Raw genomic sequence first — 24075 nt, forward strand, 5'->3', positions numbered from 1 at the left:
GACCCAGCAGGAAAGTCCCTTATTTGTGCCTGCATTTATACCGGAGCAAGTGGGGGGGGGGGCGAGTTTGGCGTTCGTCAAGTAGCAATCAGGTAAAGCGGAGGTGCTGTAAGCGCGATGCCTCTTCGTCTCCTGCTTGCAGAGCAAGAGGTATTCGCGAAGAGAAAGCTAATTGCCCCCTCGACCGCATGGCACCCCATCCAGAGCATCCCTCCCCACCAAGCGACACGAGGACCGGAGCTCACGCCGGCTCATGGCCCAGCTGTGCACTGCATGGGCTCGGCAGCCCCCCGAGATGCTACCTGCAATTAAATGCCAATGAGAATGGTATAAAACACAGCTCGTCGCTATTGGCTTTTATTCAGGCAAAACTCGCACAGAAATCAATGGGACTGAGCTCGTAACGAAGAATGAACCCGCTGCTCGTAAAATGGAAAACGAATTTATTTAAGGAAATCCTTGCACAAACACAGATTTCTCTGTGCTCTTGCTGGAGCTGGTGCACAGCGCTACGGTTTCAGGGATCGACACTGAAATTAGCAGCAAGAAGCGCACTTGGTTGCATCAAGATGGCTTTCACAGAAGCTGCAAATTATGAATATACTGCGACAGAAGAAAGTCACCAGAAATTATCACTTAGATGAGACTGCGTTGTCTAAGTATTCTCTTCTCTCCTGGCGCTGGAGAAAATTCATGTTTTTTTTTTTTTTTTTTTTTTTTTTTTGTGGCATGACTTCTTTTCTCACGTTAAGCAAATTGTTTAAAGGAAAATTACTGGAGAACTGAATTAAATCGTGCAAATTACAACGTATTAGTCAGATTAGGGTCAAATTTACGGCTGACTTGGGTTCTTGCAATGAATAACCTCTAGAACCTTCTACACATGGTGATGGTAGCAGAAGACATGCAATTTTGAATGGACAACTCTAATTTAATGACAGGAATTCAGTAGGAAAATAAAGCCTTTTTTATTTTTTATTTTTTATTTTTTTCTCTATTACTTTTTCCTTTGCAGAGCGTTGTTCACAAGAATAGCAAACTGCTCTCACTTGAAATAGAAGCATTTATTCTTTATTAGAAATATATCTGATAGCTATAGCGATCTCCACTTAAAATTGTTTTGCCTTTGGCACTGCTGATTGGTAGTGCTTATTTGTGCTCAGACTTCCTGAAGTAATGTCTAAATAATAATAATAATAATAATAACAACCTCTGGTTTCTTTTCCTAGGAGTAATTTACCAAATGAATAAGCTAGGAATACAGAAAATCCAACCCTCAGCTATTATTAACAAACATTTCTGATCATATCTTAACTTTGTCAAATCATCATTGGTTCTTACATATTGTACATACATATTGTACATTTGTAACATAAAATACTCTTGATTTTTCTCTTTTATTACTGAGATAGAAACTGCATTTCAGCCAGAGGTCATTTTACATCTACCTGGGTATTTGGTCTTCTTTAGTGTTTGGATGAAAAACAAACAAATCAAACAAACAAAACAAAATCAAACCAAATCAAAAACAAACCAACAAAAACAACTAGCTATATAGACAGCAATCAGTCAACTAAGAAACTAAAGAATGGATGCTAATTCTAAACAAATCCATCAATCATTCAAGTGAAGACCAGGAGAGGAATAAATTCTAGTCCTTCTTGGCAGCTAGGTACATGCTAACCCATTCCATCAGCAGCTATGTCACCGAAATAACAGAGAAAGTCCTTCTGTGCTCACGAAGAACAATCTATTTGTCATTCTGCTCATGAATAACAATATAGTTCATAATGCCATTCATTTCAAATTCCAGCCTTCAACAGCTTGTCAGTCTGAGGCAGATACAAAATATTTCTTCTAAAAATCTCCTGGAAAACCCGGTCCCTGCACTTTGGCCATCATGGAACTTCATAAAAAACTCTCCAGTAGTTTTTTTCAGTGCTAACTGAAAAAAAAAAAAAAAAATCAGCCCAATTTGGCAACTTGAAGTTATCCTGAGGTTGGATGCAAGGAGGTATGATAAGCACTTTCCTTGCCCATTATCTTTCCTGCCCATTACCTTGAGGAACAATCACTTATCCACTAAAATACATCAGCTATTATTTTTTTTAGACTATATTGTTATTTTCAGGCCATACCTATGCTTCTTTTCTACTCTAATCACATTTCTCTGCCTCTCTGTGAGATGACAATGGCCCCCCATTCATACTTAATTATGGTACATCCATGAACAGTATGCACCTGACTTTCACACATCTCATACAAATGATGAAGTTCACTTTGGGCCATGAGATTTCTATTCTCTAAGACCTTATTCAACAATGAACTCAGAAGTGACTGTCATTCATCTGCTTCCTACAGACTAACAGCTGAAGAGCCAAACTCCTATGCTGGACTAATACTTTCCACAAATCCTATAAATAAAATTAGATAATTAGTTTTTCACTTAGGATTGTGAAAAGAAATAAGAAATAAACAAGAGAGAAAAGTTTTTTTTTTTTTTTTTTTTTTTTTTTTTTTAGCTAGTACAGTTAAATACAAACAGCTTGGATCTCAGATGTGAAATCAGGCTACTGAGACTTTTATATGGTTGAGTTCCTTTCCTGCTTTCTTGGGGCCATCCAGTAATAACCACTTTTCTAATGTGTTTTTCTCATTACAGAAAAGAGTATTAAGATATTGCAGTGTCCCAGAATATTAGCTTGGTTTCTATTCATGTTAATAGAATTAACTTCAGTGTATATCAAAGAAAGGCCGTGCCTCCAGAAATATACTTTTCCATTATCATGATTAAAAAAAAAAAAAAAAAAAAAAAAAAAAAGTAAATTTCCCACTGTGGGTATAATAGTTGTAGTTGTAGAACAAGTGGCTTTTTTGCACCCATGTGTCTGAAGAGAGACTTGGATGTAACCTGTGGCATATTTTTGAAAAATGTAAACATTTCGTACAGCAGACCCTCATTTAATGAACGTATAATTGAGTACTAGATTATTAGTACTAGATTATTAGTACTTAATTATAATGATTTACTAAACCAAAATGCAATACCAACTCATCCTGGACCACAGCAATGTCTATCCTAAAAGCACATTGGGTCCTCATTATTTGTAGATCTCTTAAAATAAGAAATCTACTTGAGCAGTAATCATTTGAGTAAACACGGCTACCGTCTGAAAAGTGTCAAAAGATGTAAGCAAGATAACTGGCCTGTTATTCAGCTAGAAATATTTCGTCATCGTGTTTTGTCATTCAAATCTGGACAATCTGGCTACCATTAACACCTTCTTCTGATTCAAAATGCATTTCTCTGTTGCACCAGGTAATGATGCTCCTAATGACACCTTTCAAACAACGGAGCGTTTAAAGAATATACTGGCGATCAGAGTTCATGTTCACATAAACTATACAGCGAAAGCCATCTCAGTGATCAGTCCCGAGGAAAGCTCAAAAAAAGCTGTTCGATTGGATTTGGTAAACGACAACCATTAAAGGGTAAATGATTAAACTCACTTGTGTTGTTTCATCCTTGATTTTGAATGAATGCTTTTTTTTCTACAGAATGATATTCTTTCAAGAATCGAGATTCACATAGACAAGGAAAGGAAGATTTTCTAAAGTATAGGTTTTTGTTGTTGTTGTTATTTTTTTGTTGTTGTTTTGTTTTTGTTTTCACATGAAGTCCTTCCTCTTTCCTACTAAAAGATATACAGGCAAAAGGAAAAAGTGCCGAGGAGATTATGCTAGTTACCCGTGAAGAGGTTTAGATCACTACAAAGGCAGCAGCACATTTAGAAATACGCAGTTTCAGGTATTTGGGATTCATGTTTTCCTGGGCTGTCACAGGGACTTGCTCTGAACTCAAGTTCCAAGCACTCTACTCACAGCCTCCCAAACATATCGAAATAGATTTTCAGAGGAACTTACTTTTAACTATGTGTTCTTGTCCTGAACAGGAATTGATGCATTTGACAGAGAGGAGATAGAGAAAAAAAATATATAAATAAATAAAGAAAAAAACAAAAAACAAAAAAAAAAAACAGAAACAAATGAAATGAAAAAAAAAGAACTACAAGAAAGAAAGAAAATAGAAAATATAAGGGAGACAAAAAGAAAGCATAAAACAGCTTTCTGCTGCTTGAAGTAGTCATGTCATAAATATATCACCAGGTGTAGCATTCATGTTACCTCTGCCCCTACATGCTGTAAGGTGTAAGAGCAACAGACATTTGCCCACATTTAAGGGTGCTTCACCTTGGTCCTGAAAACAATAATGGTCTTTCTGCTAGTTTAAACAGAAATTGCACCTTGGACTTTTACCCATAGTTTACCAGACACACTGTACTTTCAACACTGCAATTCTTAAAAATTTAGTGGATATAATAACAAGACATCCTATTACATATTCCAATATTATCTAATGAAAACAACTGTATATTTTGGCATACATTGTAACTTAATTTCTGTTAGGTATGCTACTTAACGTATTCATGACAATATCAATTTATGGAATAGCAGACTAAGCATATTATGAAACTCAAAAGGCATGTCAGCAAATCTTGTCACTCCAACTTGTAATTTAGTAAGTTGTATGTTATAAAGCTACTACCTTTTCTTTTCAAAATAAAATGCCTTTAAAAATGTTGCCAAAACATTTTACTTAGGCTTGGTATTTCTCATCCAGAAACACCTCGAAAGCAAAAGAGATCAGGTATGAAAACTTTTGTAAAGTATATTTTTATTATAGAATCTAACATTTATGAAATCTGAATAACAAATATCCTTGTTTTACTTTGCATCAGTTGCATTGATGTGCAGTATATTATGCACAGTCTAAATAGAGGGAACATTCTGCAAGGAGTGTTGAATTGTAAACTGCTTGATTTTGCATTTTGATATCCAGTTAGAACCCGTAATAGTGGTGGATCTATTTACTGACCACACTGCCACATACAATGGCAAACATTTTGAACTAACAAAGCTTTCTTTCAAAACTAATATCCGTAATGACACAATTGAAATGACAAAAGCTGCAGTCTTTGGGGGTGATTTTTAAAAGGTATTATACAACAGATTTAGAAATTTAGAATACTGGAAGTATGCAGTACACTTGCTACATACCTTGGGAACCTAACTAGACTGCAGAACCATCTAATGACATTTTATATTCTGCTGAAGACAACAGAATTTCCACAGTCAGGACAAGGAACTGTGCTGATCAACATTCCTCTAAAAGGGTATGAAATCTTCTCTGAAGTATGCTGCACTGGCTTTTCAAATTAAAATGATAACAAAAAAATGCACATTAATAGGATATAAAAAGGATGTGTCCAAAGAAGGGCAACAAAAGGACCAGGGGGTATGACTTACGAGGAGTCAGTAAGAATACTTAGTTTATTCAGCTTAGAGGAGACCGAGGAGTGACCTCATTATAGTCTACAACTTCCTCCTGAAGGAAAGTGGGGAAGGAGGTGCTCATGTCTTTTTTTTCTGCTCACTGGTGACAAGGATCAAAGAGAATGGTTTAAAGATGCAGATGTTCACATTGGATATCAGGAAAAAGTTCTTTACCAAGAGGATGGTCAGGTACTGGAACAGGCTCCCCAGGGAAGTGGTCATGGCACTGGGCCTGACAGAGTTCAAGAAGTGTTTGGATAACACTCTCAGAAATATGTTTCAATTCTTAGGTTGTCCTGTGTGGAGTCATGATGAGTTGGACTCAATGATCCTTTGGGTCTCTTCCAATATATTCAATGAGTCTATGACTATGATAAGAATGAGCAAAGTTATTGAATGATATCAACTGCAATGCTGGAGGTTTTGCATGGTATCAGCTGTTCTTGAATGTGAAAATAGATGTGAATATTCACAAAAATTGAGATAATTTCTTTGAAACAAGTCACATGTATGTATTAGCACATAAAAGCACCTCACAAAATAATATCATGAAACTTAAGTACGTTTTGAAGACACAACATAAGAATTTATCTTCTGTAATGACTGAATTTTCAAGCCACATTATCCTTCCCAACTCTCTCTCAGTCTGTAAGGAATTGAGGCTTCAGAATACTGGACAAAAACAGATGAGGAAATCCAAAGACAGACTTCTCTAGATCTGGTTAGCAACTTCAACATTCAAAGTGGAAAACATTAAAATGTTAGGCTTTGAAATTAAAATAAATAAATAAATTTAATTTAATAATAATAATAATAATAATAGCTTTTCTGTTGTGTATACCAATGGGTAAAGAATTCACTAGAAGTAATGAGTTAGATATCCACCTCAAGTTTTCTACCTCAAAGTAGTATTAATAGTTTATTATATAAACTAAAAAAAAATATTTTGTTTCTTTCTCTAGACCTCTTTGTACCACAAAACTTCTACACATGGGTCTGAAGGACTCTGGCTACATGAACAAATAGAGTTAACAGTGTCTTGTAGATGTAGGGTTATACTACCCCAGCACAAATAAGATCTTAGTAAATTTATTTTTCTTTAACCATCTAGGAAAAGGTTAGAAATAATTGAAAGTATAAAAGTTTATCAGGTTGCTTTAACATATTGTTACAATAATTTAGGGTGTAAGTTCAAGAGGATTTCTCACACTGTTAAAAAATAAATAAATCTGCATCCTCACCATTTGTATGTTTCCAGCCTGCTGTGAATTTTTGCTGCTTCAGTAAAATAATCTAAACTGACTTCTTTAAGAATGACATTATTGGATGTTCTAGTCCATAACACAGTTTATAAGCATGTATTTTATTTCTGAAAAAGGAGTATTTAGAGATATACAGCATACATCATATGAACATGAACTATTACTATGTTTGCACATCTCAACCACTTCTTATAAGCAATCCTGAACTTGCTCACTGTACAATTAGTGTAGAGTTCATTGATTCTGTGTTCTAAACCACACAAGTATATATGCAATTGAAAACACAAAGTATGACAATGTACTAACAGGTATAAAGTAATTTGACCAAAAACAAAACAAAACAAAACAAACAAAAAAAAACCACCCCACTGTAACTATGTATAATAAAATGTTGCATTTAGTTAACTGAAACTATTTATAGTTATAGTAAGCAAACAAAAAATAATACACGTATATTCACAGGCTTAAAAAGAAACAGTTCTCCACATGCTTTGGAAACCAAAAATTTGATTAAATCAACTAGTCAAACAATCTCCAATATTCAACTAACATTTTTAACCTTTTGCCTCTTTTTTCCTGTTCCCCATCCTCCGCTGAGCTGCACTGGATGGTCTCGAAAAGATATCCATTCTCTACAAGATGGACCCAGATGTGATTTTTCTGGTGTAGATACATTCTTTTCTAAGCAACAAACACATATATGAAATTAAACAACAGCAAACACTAAATTTCACTGTTTCGTGTTCCTTTTAATATGACAAAATATATTGCTATGTCTAAATTGATAGCAAACACCTTTTCTAACTCTGTATTCCTCCCTGTTTTAGAAGTTATTAAAGTATTTTCAAAAAGCAGTAATTTATGGGGAAAAAAAAAAAAAGCCTTTATGAAAATAACCAGTAAAATTACTACAGAAAATTATCCTATTTTAATAGGGCCACTATGTGTCCATTCTGAGTATATTTTAGACAGGTAAATTAGCATCTTCCAAATTGACGTAGGTCTAATTCAGAAGATATATCAATTTAACAAGTTATTGTTTTAGTATGTTAGACCAAATGAAAATATTTCTTCTTTCAAAGGCCAGGAATACCTGGCCTTTGAAAAAGCTGAATGATGCCAAAGCAAGTTTAAGCACACAGAGAAATGTATTAAATAAAAATAATTGTCATATATACAGACAATTGAATAATTTAGCCAGTATATACTGGCTATATACTGTCTATATACCAATTTAATAAACTAAACAACTATTAGAGTCGATTCAAATAATTATATTTACTTTAAACAAAACAACATTTTATATATGGAAATGTCTTTCTTAGACACCTATTAGCATGCTAAGTGTCTGTGGAAAACAAATTAAACTTGCCGAGAGGATGATATGATGTTCACAGTATAGCAGTCATATATATATATAATTAGTGTGATGGATTATCAAATACAGAATTTACAAATATCTTTTTGCCAGCTACCAAAGGAGAAGATTATCAATTACGTAACTTTAGTAAACATTTTTGATATTTCAAATTCTTGGTACTTTGAAACAGCAAAACTAAATTTCTCATAATAAATAGCCACCCCAAAATAATAATAATAATTAAAAATGCTTAAATTATATAATTGAACATGTTTATTTAGAAATATAGGCAACAATAGTGATACATTTTCAAGCAGAACCTTTCTGTTTTCTTGTGGATACTTTTCTGTAGTCAGCTAGATCTAAATGTCAGGAGCTTTTACCAGCTTAGTGTTCCCTTTTTAACAACTTTTTAATTATTGCAAATGCATCTTATAAATAGTTCTCTCTTTTTGTTGTCAAGAGTTTTCTAGTAGCTTTAATGTGATACCTGTCTGTTTACTTATGGCTCTATGGATGTAGTCAATTTATTATTATTATTATTTTTTTCTTGATATATTTAATTTACTCCAGGTCTACTTGATAAAGGTCTAAAATGCTACCGTCTTCCCTTTACAGGATCCCCAGTTTCCTCGTCTTTGTATCCTTTTATTTGATACCTCAAATGGTAGAAGATATCTAGTACAGAAAGGCTTTTGTTAAAGAGCAAAGGATAAAGTTATTTAACTAAGCAGTAAACATTCAATTAATTATTTTGACTGGGAACTGTAATACATTCATTGAAAGCTGAGACCTTCAAATTAGTTAGTTGATTAAGGAAACCTGAAAATAAATCTAATATGGTGATAATATTAAAAAAATTGTGTCCCTCAAGATTTTTTTTTTCTGAATTTGGAAATGTTGTTAAACCATAGAAAGATTTAATACTGTGGAATATAAGATCCTTTTTTTTTTTTTTTTAAAAAAAAAAAAGAAAGAAAGAAAAAAAAAAAAGGAAGTATCTATTACATATTTAGACTGGAAAAATATTTTGGGCTAGTGTATGCTTGAGACTGACTCTTTAATACTTTCATCTTCAATATTATATTAATGATAAAGGTATATTAGAGATAGCAGGTATTTCTGTATTTTGATGAAACAAATATTTGAATTACCTTTTGAATTATTATTGAATTATTTTGAAGTATTTTGAAAAAAGACATATGTCAGAACAAAACCAACAATAATAAATTTGAAAATTAGTTTAAAAGTGACAGAGCCCAATGAAAACAGAAAAAAGAAAGTCAAACACATCCTAATTGCCTAACCTGGATTATTCCTGGACTAACAACCACACTTGTTTATGAACTTATCTGTAGCGATAAATATTATTTTCATGATGGATTTCAGAAATCTATAAATATAGTTTTCTGGCTTTCCACTTAAAACTATATGCAATTCATTGCAAGGGATATATTGTCCTTCCATTGCTATGAAAGGTTTATTATTCCATAATAAAATCCCTAAAGACTTTCTGTAATTTGCTATAAGATACTTGTGAGAAGTCGTTACAAATTAGTAATATACCTTTTTATTTTGGCAGAATGATGGCAGTATCTGTCATAGCATGAATTGTACTTGTCTAAACTTCACGGTCAAGAGTTCACATATTTATTTTTTATTTTTAGTTGTAACTGATTTATACATTGCTTAGAGGGTAGCATAGTCAAATATTTTGTAAGTAAAATGTAACAATTTATTAATTCTGAGTGTATATAATCTGTCTGACTAAACAACCTTCTATGTGAGAATCATAGCTCAGAATTTCTAGACCCTGTGGTCTCAGTAGCAGGGCAGGACAATTTCCTCAGCCTGAAGGTATTTTTGCAAAATTGCAGATACTCACTGCTCCCTTGAATATGGGTTTAACAAATCAGAGGATACCCCAAAGTATGGTGGTCATGGCGCTCTTTTTCTTTATGCAGCCTGTAGTGTTGGTTAGACTTTCTGCTGTCTGCTTTAAGCTTTACCTAGTATTGATCTAGAGAAAGTATTGATCTAGAGAAAGTTATCAAAGCATAGGCTACTCTATATCCTTCCTTACCATCATTCATATAATTCTTAGCATTTTCAGACAAATAAAATGAAATCATTGCAGGGAATGAACAACAAATTTAGAATGAAAATATCACCAAGTTAGGCCTGTAAAGTGTGCACACTGAAAGGCATAAAATCATTTAGGTTGGAAAAGACCTTCAAGTCCAACCATTCACATAACATTACAAGTCCACCACTAAACCATGTCCCTAAGGGACACATCCACACATCTCTTAAATACCTCCAGGGATGGTAACTCCCTGGGCAGCCTGTCTAACCACCCTTCCCATGAAGAAATGCTTCCTAATATCAAGTCTAAACATCTCCTGGTACAACTTGAGGCCATTGCCTTGAGTCCTATCAGTGAGAAGAGAGACCTTCCTCATTACAAGTTCCTTTCAGGTAGTTAAAGAGAATGGTGAGATTTCCCGTCAGCCTCCTTTGCTCCAGACCAAACAACTCCAGTTCCTTCAGCTGCTCACTCCCTTTGTATGTCCCACCTTCATGTGTTTGAAGTGGATATAAACATGCTTGCTTTTGAGAATGTACTTCTGACATCAACTCAATTGAATTGAGACTATTATTATCAGCATTGCTGTTCTAGTTATTGGTCTAACTGGAGTGATGAAAAACTTCCTCTGAGACAAAACAGCCTATTCCCTACAGAAGAATTCTGAAATAGTTATGTGCCAGACTGGCATAGATGCATAATGAGGTTTGTTTACTTCTGTTATACCTAAGTACCAGACATTATATTTACAGAACTACTAGTTGCTTAAATGTTTTATGATTGAGTGTTGTAAGGCAAAGAAACAGTTCATTTATGATGAAGGCGTAAGTCAAATATAAGACATCTTTTTATTGCATCTTTCTCCTTGAGCTTAATGGAATAGCCAGAAAGGAAAATTAAAATATACAAATGGAATGCATTGCAAATATAGGACTTAAATAATTTATCATACATGTGCCATTAAATTTCTATGCTTATTTTTAAGTCATATCTTTTTCTGTTTCATTGAGAATCCAGGCAAGAATCCACTCTTGAGGGAAAGTAAGAGAAGCATTTCTAAGTAAATATAAAGCAAGCATCTAGGTTGAGTGTTGCAAGAAATAAAAATATCACGTACATTAAAACTAACTCTGCTATATTATTGTGCCTGTGTTACAACAGGTCTTCTAATTCTACATTATTAAAACAGGCATTTTTTTCCCCTTCAGAAATATTCAATAAAGACAGGTCTGTATCAAATGGTTAAAATTTTGTCTAGATAAAGGGAATGAGGGAAGACAAGAATCTGGGGATGGTGATGCCATTTTGAACTAAGAGACTGAACCTCCAGATGTTCCTTACAAATACAGCCTTGTTTTATTGTTTTATTTTTAAAAATCATTAAAATGAATAGTTAACTGAAGCATTATTATATTTGTTCCATTTATTTATGCTTGTTGTGCTTATTTATACTTATGCTTGTTATACTTCTCCTTGGAGATTATACTTGCTCAGAAGTTTTACAATTTTACTGCTTTGTGAGATTCTTTATTTTAAGAAAAGGTGAGAAAATAACAAAAAGTGGGGAAGATACTTGGTTCAATGAACAGAAGAATAAAATAAGAGTTCACTAACAATGGTGGCTTGCAAATGCAAACATTTTGCATGTTCTACTAAAAGTATCTAAAATGCTGCAAGGTCAGATTTTCATGAATTATTAAAATATTTTGAGACTGTGAAACTTTACATGTTCTTCAGAGTGTAGTTTATTTGGAAGTCTTACTTTACAATCCTTTTTTATTTTTATTTTTATTTTTTTATTTTTTAGAGTTCTCTCTCTTACAGCATTAGTGACAGCAATATAGATAAATGGCTTTCACAGGAAGCTTAGATTTGCGATTATCTTATTTCTTCCCTAAATTACAATGTGTGTCTTGCAAATGAGTGTTTTGGGTATAAGTACATATGAACAAATAAAATTAATATTATCAGAACTTTATTGGAAAAATAAAAGGTGAAATTTAGTTTTTGTTATAAAGAAATCTATAAGGCATATCTTTCATTTAGCAAGCATACATACATACACAGTACATACATACATGCACATGTATATTTGTGATTTATGAATAGTTGTAAGCATATAATAACTTTTTTTTTTTTTTAATGTTATATTCCATAAATGTAATGGTACTAAGCAAAAGGCGGTAACAAAAAGATTCATATTCCTTCAAGCCCATATGTAAGTATCTTGGCTAAACAGAAATTAGAAGTAATACATTGTTTTTATTTTGTAATGTACTGATAATTTTGCAACTGTAACAATAAATAATAATAACAACAGTAACAACAACAACATTTTTACCATTTATGGGCACTAAAATGAAATAGAACCTGGTATTAAGTATAATTTAACATGTTATATAGTTATTCTAATACCCCCTCATATGGGAACAAATTGGAAGCCAAGAAAAACAATTTAATTTCTCCTATTTTCCAAAGGTTTGGAAAATTCAGGTTGTAATAGTAATTTACTGTACTTTCATTTAATTGTAACTTTCGACTATATGAAGCTTGAGTATATCCTGAAATATACCATATCAGGTGCCTGTATATATCAAATAACTATTTCCTTTGACTACCTGCTGAAAGCTTGTCTTGGGTTTGGTTAACAAGCTTCTACTTCCAAGCAGTTACTATTCTGTTGTTTAATCTGTTTTCTGCTATTGATTTGTTCTGGTCTTTTTTGGTTAAAGCCTGGGTCTTTTAACAAATGTCAAGGTTTACATATTCTCTGTTTTGATAAGTAATGCAATATGTAAAATGCTTTGAATAAAATTCTTGGTGTCCAAGAAGAAAAGCTTGGTTAAACAGGTTATGATAAAAATTTTATGATGCATAGTAGACGTCATAGGGCATTTATCGATCCACCTAACATTGTGTGTCTGGAGAGATAATTTATTTCAAAGTCTTTACCATATTGTATTACTTAAGAGCAAATACAGCATAAGAAAGCATGGAAAAAAAAATCAACATTTTAATGAAAGTGACCAGAACGAATCCTTAGCAGCAAAGCGTTTACATCAATTTAAGCTCTGGAAAGAAGCTAGGTTCAGCAGGTCTACGAAAAGGTGAATGCGACAATCTCAGAAGAGTTACTTCGTAATATTGTTATTTATGGTATTTATGGCTATATTGAAGTCAGATCACAAATTTTGTTCTTTTTTTTTTTTTTTTGGAATTGCATTGTTTACATTAAAACAAACAAACAAAATATTGTATTTTAAATTTACATTATGTTTTTATATTTCACACATATATTTGAATAGTATTGAGAAGCCTCAGGAGCATCTTATATGTAAAGATATAACTCCTTTCCCTATAGAGAACTGAAACTGAAACATTTTTTGGGGGGGGTGGAGGGGAGGGGGTAAGCAAACGATTAATTTTCTTTGCAAATCTCCCTGTCTTCAAGTTTGTAAGACTAGAGACTAATCTTACTATTTTATAGAAACAACAAATTTAAATTGTTTATCAAACATTGATACTATTCTAACCAGATCATACCAGCAATTACATATTTATTTAATCTCAGCTCTTCAACTCTTAACATGAAACTCGGACACATAAAGGAATTCATACAGATAAACATTTACAAGAATAGTGACATAAGTTATAAACATTTATTAATCACCTTTCTACACATAGAGCTAAAATAACATAAAAAACATAATGTTCCAAAGATGTTCCTGTAAAATAGAACATTTTCCTAACTATAAACAGGACTTTAGGACCACTGGTTATTAAAGACCAATATTTCCTTTATATTCCAGCTTCTTATCCATTTCCCAAGTTTTGTCCATTTAGGATGAAATTTTACAGGCTGACTTACTGGCTTTGGCTGAAGTTTTCAGAAAAGTCAGTCTCTTCTAAGAAAAAAAATACATGAGATATTTATGTTGCCCATTGAAGAAATTACTTGAAATTTGCCAAGCAACAGAACTTTGTTTTTTAGATCTGTCCAAATTTGATCAAGTATATACAAATTGTTTCTACATGATTGGAGGTGATTTTGCTTATGTTCCTTAAAACATCAGGCAACATGGAAACATGCTTTAGCATGATGTTACAGGGAGCTAAGCATGTCTATTCCTAAAAACAATCTTGAAAGTCATGCTAGGTCAGGGAACTTAAGAGCCTGCTTGCTCTATGCTCTCTGTGACAGACAGAGTCTAGCTACAGGAGCAGTAGAGAAGAGAAGCATGAAGGAAAGTGAGAGAAAGGCAGAGGGTTATTAAGTTATGAAGATGGCATACTGCAAGAACAGGGAAACACTTGGATGTTTTATCTGTGGATAGAGGAAAAGAAGGAAAAAAATGATTTTATTTTATTTGTGTATTAGATACATGTATCATAGTGAAATCTGGTTTACTAGTCTGGTTTACTGGGTTTGATTAGGACTTCACCTTAGAAATTCATTTTACCTTCATGATCATAGACTTCATGATCATTCTGTCCATTTTTTAGAGAAGCCTTCTTCTCAAACAGATAATATTGATAAATAGCTCTCTGAAAATGAATGGTGACACTTATGCTGATTCACTTTCCTTGCAAATTCAGGACTTAAATTTATACTGGAAAGAAATTTATGGCATATATATTTTTATTGTTTTTGTTTGTTTCTTTATTTTCCTGGTTTTATCATTGTAAACTGCTTGTTCAATTTTTAATAACTTTTCTAGCAGAAGTTCTGCAGTTCTGTATTACTTAATCAAACATCTTCCCAGTTAGGAAAAAAAAAAAAAAAAAAAACAGTAACTGAATTTAAGAAACTCTCAAAGAATGATAGATATATGCTGTCACTAATTAACTTTATTTTGTGAATCAATCAATTCCTCATTTGACACATCCCTTGATTTCATCAGTCTATTTTAACTAATCTGTGGTTTGCATGGTTGTACCTGTGTATATCCATCTGTAACATTACTCCTTTGTTGACATGGCAGCTTCCAAATAGTCTACCCAGTTCACAAATGAGGAGGAGGCCCTTTGCCTTTCCTAACAGTTAAATATAATGATCCTTTCAACAGTGGGTATATAAACTTTACATAAGTATAATACATATCTCAATTGTCATTTCAGCAGTTAGAAGAATTGATCTATGGAAAGTCAAAATGACATTCCTAATATCAACAGGCTACTTACAGAAAAAAAAAAAAAAAAAAAAAAAAAGCCGAAATTCTTGAATCTGCTGTTAAATATTTACTCTCATGTGGATAAATGTATACTATCAGGACCATGTGCTGTGTATTTTTGCATATAGGACATCAAATAAAGTTCAGTATACTGAAGGATGAATATAATGAAGAATATTGTACAGATTTACTCATTTTTATTTTTTTTATTCATTTCCTTTTCACAGCTTCTTGCCTAAGCACCATTCTACCCTAATGTGGCTAAGAGTTTCCAGACTGAGGTTATTTTGCATTTTTTTGCAGCATACAACATAGGCTTAATCCATTTCTTTTTTCCTCTGACCATATAAATATATGTTATGCAAAAAAGTGTGGTGGAATATCAGCTCTTTTCTGAGGCATATTTTGTATTCTGGTAAGATGTACAGAGGAATCTCAGTGGAAAAAATATTATGTTGAAATGATGTTCACAGCAATAATCACAATTCTCTAGTAGGTTTCAAAACCTGGTAAATTTTAACTCCTTCAGAACTGTGGAACCTTTTTTCATCCATTCTATACATTCATTTCCTGAGAACAAAAATATTCATAGTATGGAATTATCCCATAATCTTTTTACTGGACAAAATGCATGTCTTAACATTCATGTGGTTATACTACCAGATGTGGCTTACAGAAGAGATAGCTTTATTCCTAATACAATGATAGCAGTTGTGATTTTTTCAAGTAAATTGGGTTCATCATTTTACTAAGGACAAGTAATTAGTACTGTAAATATCCCTTATACACTTACAGCATTTCTACATATTTCTAAGGAGAAAGCATAAATTTTACTGTTATCTTCTATAAATTCTACTAAGCAGGTAAATAGCAAGAAACTGAAAGGACTACTAAATAAGCACTTCCATATTTGATCATATGTTTCTAAAATGTTTCTTAGTTTCTGTAACATGGCAAACTTCTAATGGAGACTGTATGAGAAAAAAAAGAAAGAGAAAAGAGGGAAAGAGGAAGGAGGGAAGGAAGGAAGGAGAAAAGGAAGGAAGGAAAGGAAGGAAGGAAGGAAGGAAGGAAGGAAGGAAGGAAGGAAGGAAGGAAGGAAGGAAGGAAGGAAGGAAGGAAGGAAGGAAGGAAGGAAGGAAGGAAGGAAGGAAGGAAGGAAGGAAGGAAAAATACCAGCTGAAGTTTCTCAGTAAAACATAAATGAGAGTAAAGCATGAGGAGAGATCTTAAAAATGAAATGTTTACTGCACACAGAGTTTACAAATCCTAAATGAAAGACAGCGGTTATGGAACTGGAATATATAGACAATTATAATGGTAAGGGGAAAGGAGCAGGAAAGCAGATTTTTTTTTAAGTAAAATAAGTAAATATGTATCACACTCCTTAAAACAAAGCTGAAAATTTTCTTAGGGATTCTGATTTATCAAAAGAAAGGGAGGCAATAAAAAAAAAGGGATTCTGTCAAGAAGAAGAATAAGAATTGAAAGGTGTAATAAGGAAAGTGAAAAAAATGAACAAAGTTAAGGGAGGTTTTTATGTTTGTTTGGTGTTTTTTTTTTTTTTTTGGTTGATTTTTTTTTCTTTTTTGGTTGATTTTTTTTTTCTGAATTGTCAGTCTTTCCACTGTAAGAGCAGCTTTATTAAACTTCATTAATTTAATTTCACAGAGTATGAGAATGGTAGAGTTGGAATTTATCTGAGAAATTAAACCGATACATGTCTCACAGTGGAGATAGCAATTAAAGGTCATGTTTAGAACTAGGGGTGATTAAGGAATTACAAGGTTGAGCTCCAAGCTTTTTTGTTTGCTTTGTTTTTTAATTTTGTTTCCCAAAAAATAATATTTTATGGAAATCATAGACTCTCTGAAAGACTAAGATTCAGGGAAGAAAAGAATTAAGAATAACAGGTAGCATTTTAAGTAACAATGAGAGGCCCAGCTCTCACTACATTCTACTTTCAAATTCTGGTGCTTCTGGGAAGTCCAGTCAAAAGATTGCAGGTCACAAAACAAGAAAGGAAAAGAAAAGAAAATTTAAGATTTGTAGAGTACAGAAAAACACAAAATGCTGATGATAGGTAGACAATATAGTTTTAAATCTCATCTCATCTCGTTGTACAACATTGATTGTATGTAACCAGTCTTGGATGATAGAATCGAGTTTATGATTGTCATAACCTACTCACAAACTCTGGAACAGTATTAAAAAAATACTGTCTAGCTTGTTATCAAAAATAATTACTTGATTTCTAATTCTTGCAAAAAAAATCAATGTCCACCTTCTAACTTAGTGTTAACTACACTAAAAAGGAAAGTATTCACTAACAAATTTTACAACCAGTAATTCACACTAGTATTCACACAGTTAATAAAAATGTTAATAAAACTCTGTAAGGCACTAACCACATCACAGACCATGGATATGTGTTACAGAGAAGGTACACATCAGGGAAAAATATCTTTCTTTTCTGCCCTTTTTTACAAAAGCAAGGTGAGTTAATGTAAAAATCTTAAAGGCAGAAAATACAACCAGCAAAAGGTCTTTTAAACGTGCTTCCTTTTGCAACTCTTTGGCACAAAGTATCAGAAAGATCAAGACCTTAGCAGTTTGACAAGAATGGACAAAAAATGAACAAAATAAAAATAAAAGCCCCCTGACATCAAAAAAATAGAAAAGAAGAAGAAATAACCAGAGAGCAGAAAGAAATAACTATGATTTTGGGAAGGAATTTAAGGTGGTATGTTTGAGAACAATGTACTGGCCGTCAATCCAGGCAAGGTCTTAAACTGGACAGATAACTAGTCTGACCGAGCACTTTTTATTTTTTCTTGAGGTTATATCTTTTACCTACATTTTGATTTTTTTTTTGTTGTTGTTAATATAATTTAATTCATATCAGTCAATTTTCCCTTTGAAAATGTAACATGGAAGCACATCAAATATTAAATATCAAATAAAGTGCTATACAGAAATGCTTTCCTTTACCTAGGTCCACAGCATTTCCTTTATTATTAAATTTGTTTTTGTGTCAAGGAACAGAATTAAGTTAGTTTGGGATTAATTCATTCCATCATTTTTTTTTTTCAGAAACACCTAGTAATTTCTGGTGATAAGAATCTTTAAATTCTTTAACCTTAACTTCAGAAATGCTAAGAACCTATCCTCGGCAAATAAGGCCTAATAAATGTTCATTGAAAATTGGCAGTTCCCCAAAATATATTTGAAAATGTTGACTTAGCCTTTCTAAATCGCCCTCTGAATTAAAGCACTGAAGCATTACATGTTTTGTCTTTAGAAAAACATGATCATTCATCAATAGTCATGACCCAGCAATATATGAAATGTATTTTTTTCAGTATCAAACATATTTGATTTTTTTTTTTCAGTAAATGTACCTAAAATAATTTATTCTGTATTTTTAGAGCTGCTTTTTCAATCTGGAGGATCTCAATGATTTATTGATGCAATTACTGAATTGCAAATTATATATAAGAAATATACGATATCCCTAACATCTCTTATATTTGGTAACATCTATCAGCTGCACAGCACAGTTTGCTGAAGACTTCCTACCAATAATTAGGATGTAAAGTGGTAGTGTAGCTATGTTTTGTTGATTAAATCTTGTCAGATCATTGAGGTCAAATTCTCCTGAAAAAAAATGGTGTAAGGACTTTATTTAATAATTAGTTAAAATGGAAACACCTCCAAGGTCACAGTCCCTTTTCAAATCTCTTCAGTAATACCAATTCATTGTTAATTTAAAATGAATACACCTACTGAATCACTAACACACTTTCCAGGCTTCTTCGTTAAATATTTCAGAATGCAAAACCAAGAGGGAATACAGCAGGAAAGTATATATAATGAATGTATTTTTCATATAAAAAAAGAGGCAAACATTTAATGTTTTCAGATTAAGGCCCACATTGAGCTAATAATTTATTGTAAATTATTGAAGAGCAACAGTCTTCGGCAAACTGGACTAATACAATAAACATGCTTATTTACTTCATATAAATTGTAGAAAAATAACAGTAATGTCTGGTTTTATAAGTAATATGCATTTCAGTTTAATGTATCATCACTGTTTAGCCTTCTCAGATCCATGATGAAAAAAATTATATAGCCAAATAATAATAATACAGAAACATATATAGAAAAACATAAAACCGGTGCTCTTTTTTCCTTAGTTGCTCAACTACAGAAAGGAGAATGAATGTGTAAATGTGCTTATATAGATATGTCTTTTGTGAAAATACATATATTACCAGACATGGTACACTGTCTGTCTCTCACACTTATGACTCTGCCAGTTGGATTGTTCTTCCCTGCTTCTTTCCTAGTCTCTTCTTTTTGAAGGCATAATACAATGGCACTTTTTATTTACTGTACTAAAGCTCCTAAGGCAAGTTCTGCATAACAGTTCTCTCTTCAGAGAAAGAGCTGATTCTTATTTATTTTTCTGGATGGCAGGATAGTGTAGGTTACAATCTAGACAGCAGTTATACATTAATATGAAAGTGGTGTATACTACTTAACTCAATTATTCCAAATATGCATACATTCTATTCTGAACATATGAATATAATGATAATTTTGCCATTGACATTTGCAGCTCAGCTACTAAATTCAGGATCTTAGTAGTCATCAATCTCATCTAATTTAAATGGTGGGGCTTCATTAGTAGCCAATGGAGAGAAACTGGAAAATTCAGGATGCAATTCAAGTTTTTCTAAGATGGCAGGCAGACAAAGATTTTTATTCTTTCTTGATGGCTGCACTTAACTGAGACTAGGATGCTAAATTTTATCTAATCTAATTTTAGGAATGTAAATCTAGTGCATAAGCATGGACAAATTGTACTCACTGTTATTTTTGCCTGTGGTAGACTAATAGAATGTAAATAAATCTTTAATTCAAAATTATACAAAATATATCATAAAACAAGAGATTGAAAATATTTTACATTTTCCTTGAATTTTAATTTAATTTTCCCTGAAAGTGAAAAGTTAACATTTATAAAAAGAGAATTAAAAAAAAATCAGCAATTACATATAATTCATGAAATAGCCTGATTTCTACTTTGACACAAAACATTTCAAGAAACTGCATTGCTTAAATGGTTTTATGAATTCTAATAATTTTTCCATAGTTATTTAATACTGCTTATATTTTCTATAATGAAAATTTTCGGGCCTTTGAATTTCCTTTATTTGGATAAGTCACTTTGTACACAAATGACAAAATAAAGTACATCGTATTAGAAATATGCTAACATATTCTTCAGCTACATTACGCAAAATATGAATCTGAAAATGGTATCATTTTATAACTTTCAAGCATTATTCTATTTTTTCATATACATGTTCTTCTTTTAATTTGTATGATATTAAAGAATGATAAAAATAAAGGGATCCTCTGCCACTGAGGTTAAAGTTCTGTAGGATGCATATCCTACAGCATTATTGGTAACTAAAATGACTGAAATCTATGGCTTGATTAAGATACGTGTTATGCTATTTAGTTAACAGAAGTTGTATTTTTCAAACCAATTTTGGGAAAAAAAAGAAGAAGAACATAAAACAATAATATTTTTAGCATAAAATATTCTGTTTTGTAATATAAAGAAACAATATTTTATGAACTTGGGCATCAGAAGACCTAGTATATGTCACACTGCCTGTGGGTTAAAATTACAAGAAGAAAGTCCATTGATATTAATGATGCATTTTTTAAACAGAACCATAGAAAATATATGAAAAGGTTTCAGGTAAGAAACAGAAGAATAATTAGCATGTGTTATTAGTGATTCCAAGCATGCTTAGTTTCACCAAAGTATTTTAAAGTGACCTTTAAAACTGTTATTGAAAAACCCCATAACTTACTTGAAGATCTTGCTGAGTGTCTGTGTGGCTGCTTATTTTTTTCTCTGTTCTTAGTCAAAGCACTTCCACTGGCCATGGAAACAAGATCTAAATCCGTGTCTTCTCTGCTTACAGGGCTTGCCTGGAAGCAGTGGGAGAGAATGTACACAATCATGAAACAAAATGTAACATTTTCTGAATGCAGCTCACATTACCCCAAATAAACAAACAGGGCCTGTCAAACAACCTTCTTCAAAATGATACCACAATCCTTTATTGTTGCTTAGGCTGAACAAATGCACTATGTCAAAGCATTTTTGTAAATAGGAGCCGATCTTAAAATTGTGGTTTGTGATCTGAGTCAGTGCAGCAACAAAAGAAAACATTTTAGTACAGTAATTTTGAAGAAAATCAATCTTGCAGATGGCTGATGAAACCTTAAACAGCTTAAGATCATTTACTGACCAGTCTATAATTTAAGTTATAGCTGAATGTCAGAGATGTCATATTGGATTATTTTCTGCAATATTTATGTTTTATCCAGGACATGTATCACTTCAATCAATCAAAGACCGAGTAAGTAATTTAATCTTTTAGTTTTTTGCTACTTAACCATATCCATCAGTTAGCATTTAAATTATACTTTAGGTAAGAGTATTTTATTAATTATGAACTTCTACATTTTGGCATGAGGCATGTTACCTGCAGCTCAATACGGCAAAATAGAAATGAAAATCATCTTTTAGATTAGCCAGAGGTCCATGGAGGGCAATCGTTAAAAATATTGACCTGGAAGATATCACACACTGTAAATTGTTGTGTGTAACCTTTTTTTTTTTTTTTTTTTTTTTTTTTCCTAGCAATTACTACATACTTACTCAACAAGTCCTCTCTTTCCTTGAAATTTCCTTGAAAAGCTATTCAATGTCTAAAGCAGTTATCCAACCATACTATTGATTAGATTCTGAGGACCAGGAAAAATCAGACACTGGAGAAGAGCGATCTACAAAATCCCCAGTGTAGACCTAGTCAGCTGAAGTACTGCCCACAGGGATATACTTAAATTTTCTATTTTCTGTTACTTCAGAAGTGGAGTCCAGAATGCAGATTAAGCCCTTCCTCCATCTGGGCTGAAAAGCTACAAATCCTATAAGAACCTAGGTGTCTGAGTAGAGTCCACTTTTTCAACTTAAACAAACAAACAAACAAAACCAGAGAGAGAGAAAGAAAAAGAAAATGCTGGTGGCAATGCAACAAAACTTTTACACAATATACTAGTAGCTAGACTGCTTGATCAGGCTTTGGGAGACTGGGTCTCAATTCCTTTCTCAGGCAGCTGAGGCCTGCAGCTCCCTTTTTCTCAGGAAAATGCCATGACTGTAAAGTTGTAGGCTATTCTGGAGGAGACAATCTCCAGACTTCCTGTTCAAACCAGCTCACTGTACCAAGAGAAGCATTGCTCCAATGTAGACAAGCTTTGTAGTCCAGTCTAACAGAGAATTCAAATGAAATGGAGACCTGTTTCATTTCTTTGTCTTTATCCAGGCACTGTTTAATGTAAAATTCATTAAAAACTTCATGCCATTTTCAAACCAACAACTCCAAAGATACAGAGATTTTATGCTCTTCCTTAGTGACTGTGTACCCTTTGTGTCAGCACAGAAAGTTTATTCCTTGCTTCCTGATGTCTGTCTTTTATATATTTAATGACCATTATTTTAAAGTTTCACTTTGCACAGGTAGCAGGATGCATTATTGTCGTTAATATCAATTTTATTTGCTCTTCCATAGCAATATTAAGAAACTTTCAAGGGAATAATAGTTTTATCCTGACAATTCTCCATATTTTTGGCCTTACTTTTACACAATCCTCTTAGGCTTCCGAGCTTTGCATGTTTAAAATTTTTAAATTTAAACTTTTAGTTTCTCTTTAATTGAAATAATGCAATCAGTGTGATACTCAGAGAGGTTCAAAACAATGGAATTGATCATTCTTATTTCCATTTAAAGTGTTTCAATGCATAGCAGAAGTTACGTCACAGTTTGCAAAGACCCAGAAGGCCACAGCATTTTAAGCAACTTACTTTTACATGGAATTATTATCTACCTACCTACTGTATCATCATAGAAGCTGAGGTTTCATCACCTTATAGACTACATTATTTAGGGTCATGTGCTAGATTTTAATTTGGCTGTCTGGCTCTCTCATATAAAATATTCGTTATATACTTTCAAATAAAGACAAGTGTTTTCAGCCAATTACAATCAAAGTAAATTTTAAAGCTGTATTAATCTCTGGAGAAAATTTAATTAATTAAGGTTTGTAAAGAACCTGATTAAATGTTCTCTGAAATTAATTAAAACCTTCCCTTTTACTTTTATAGCTTAGAGCCAAAATTTAGAATAAATTTAAGATACTGGTACACTTTTTCAGAGTACAGTATTGGACTTCAGTCTGTAGTGCTCACCACATTTAAATTTTTGGATATTTTGCCCTTAGCTTTATTATTACAAAATATTTTTTTCCCATTAGTTGAAAATTAATTTTATCAGGAAGAATATTTGCCTTGAATACAGTTCTGCATACAAATATTACCTATTCCTACATTAAATTATAAAGGTATTCTGTAATCTTCTGAGGTAAAAAAGTGCTGCTAATTTCAAGTTATATAAATGATTTTGAGATGCTGATCAGTAGTGAAGTGGTTAACTACATAGATAACTTCTAGTAAATATGCAACAAAGATGAATAGGGAAGTCTATTCTACTTTAATTCAGGAAAATCATATTTAATTTAAAGTTCCCAGCTTAAATTGTAAGTCAGCATGCCTTCCACTACCACTTATGTGGTAGTATTAAGCAAAATTACCAAGATTAATAAAATAAGATCTTAAATTTACTGCAGGCTACTAAATAGGGTTCATTCTCC

At 32.5% G+C, this 24075-nt stretch overlaps 1 protein-coding gene across 11 annotated transcripts in view; it reads right to left on the reverse strand.

The window, feature by feature from the left end:
- Positions 1-4078: 4078 nt before the first annotated feature.
- LRRIQ1 (leucine rich repeats and IQ motif containing 1) overlaps positions 4079-24075 on the reverse strand; it is a 111796-nt gene continuing 91799 nt past the window's right edge. For 5 of the 11 annotated variants that reach the window (XM_035338058.1, XM_035337992.1, XM_035338040.1 and 2 more), the window contains 3 exons: positions 21168-21288; positions 7207-7337; positions 4080-6040 (listed from right to left, as the gene is read on the reverse strand). In XM_035338058.1, the coding sequence (XP_035193949.1) occupies positions 5897-6040; positions 7207-7337; positions 21168-21288 (396 nt within the window). In that variant the 3' untranslated portion in view covers positions 4080-5896. Of the gene's footprint in view, positions 6041-6467; positions 7338-21167; positions 21289-24075 lie in introns of those variants that run through there. The other 6 variants (XM_035338121.1, XM_035338052.1, XM_035338010.1 and 3 more) reach the window with 5 other exon arrangements.

This window comes from Oxyura jamaicensis, chromosome 1, assembly GCF_011077185.1.
Source record: "Oxyura jamaicensis isolate SHBP4307 breed ruddy duck chromosome 1, BPBGC_Ojam_1.0, whole genome shotgun sequence".
NCBI classification, from domain to species: Eukaryota; Metazoa; Chordata; class Aves; order Anseriformes; family Anatidae; genus Oxyura; species Oxyura jamaicensis.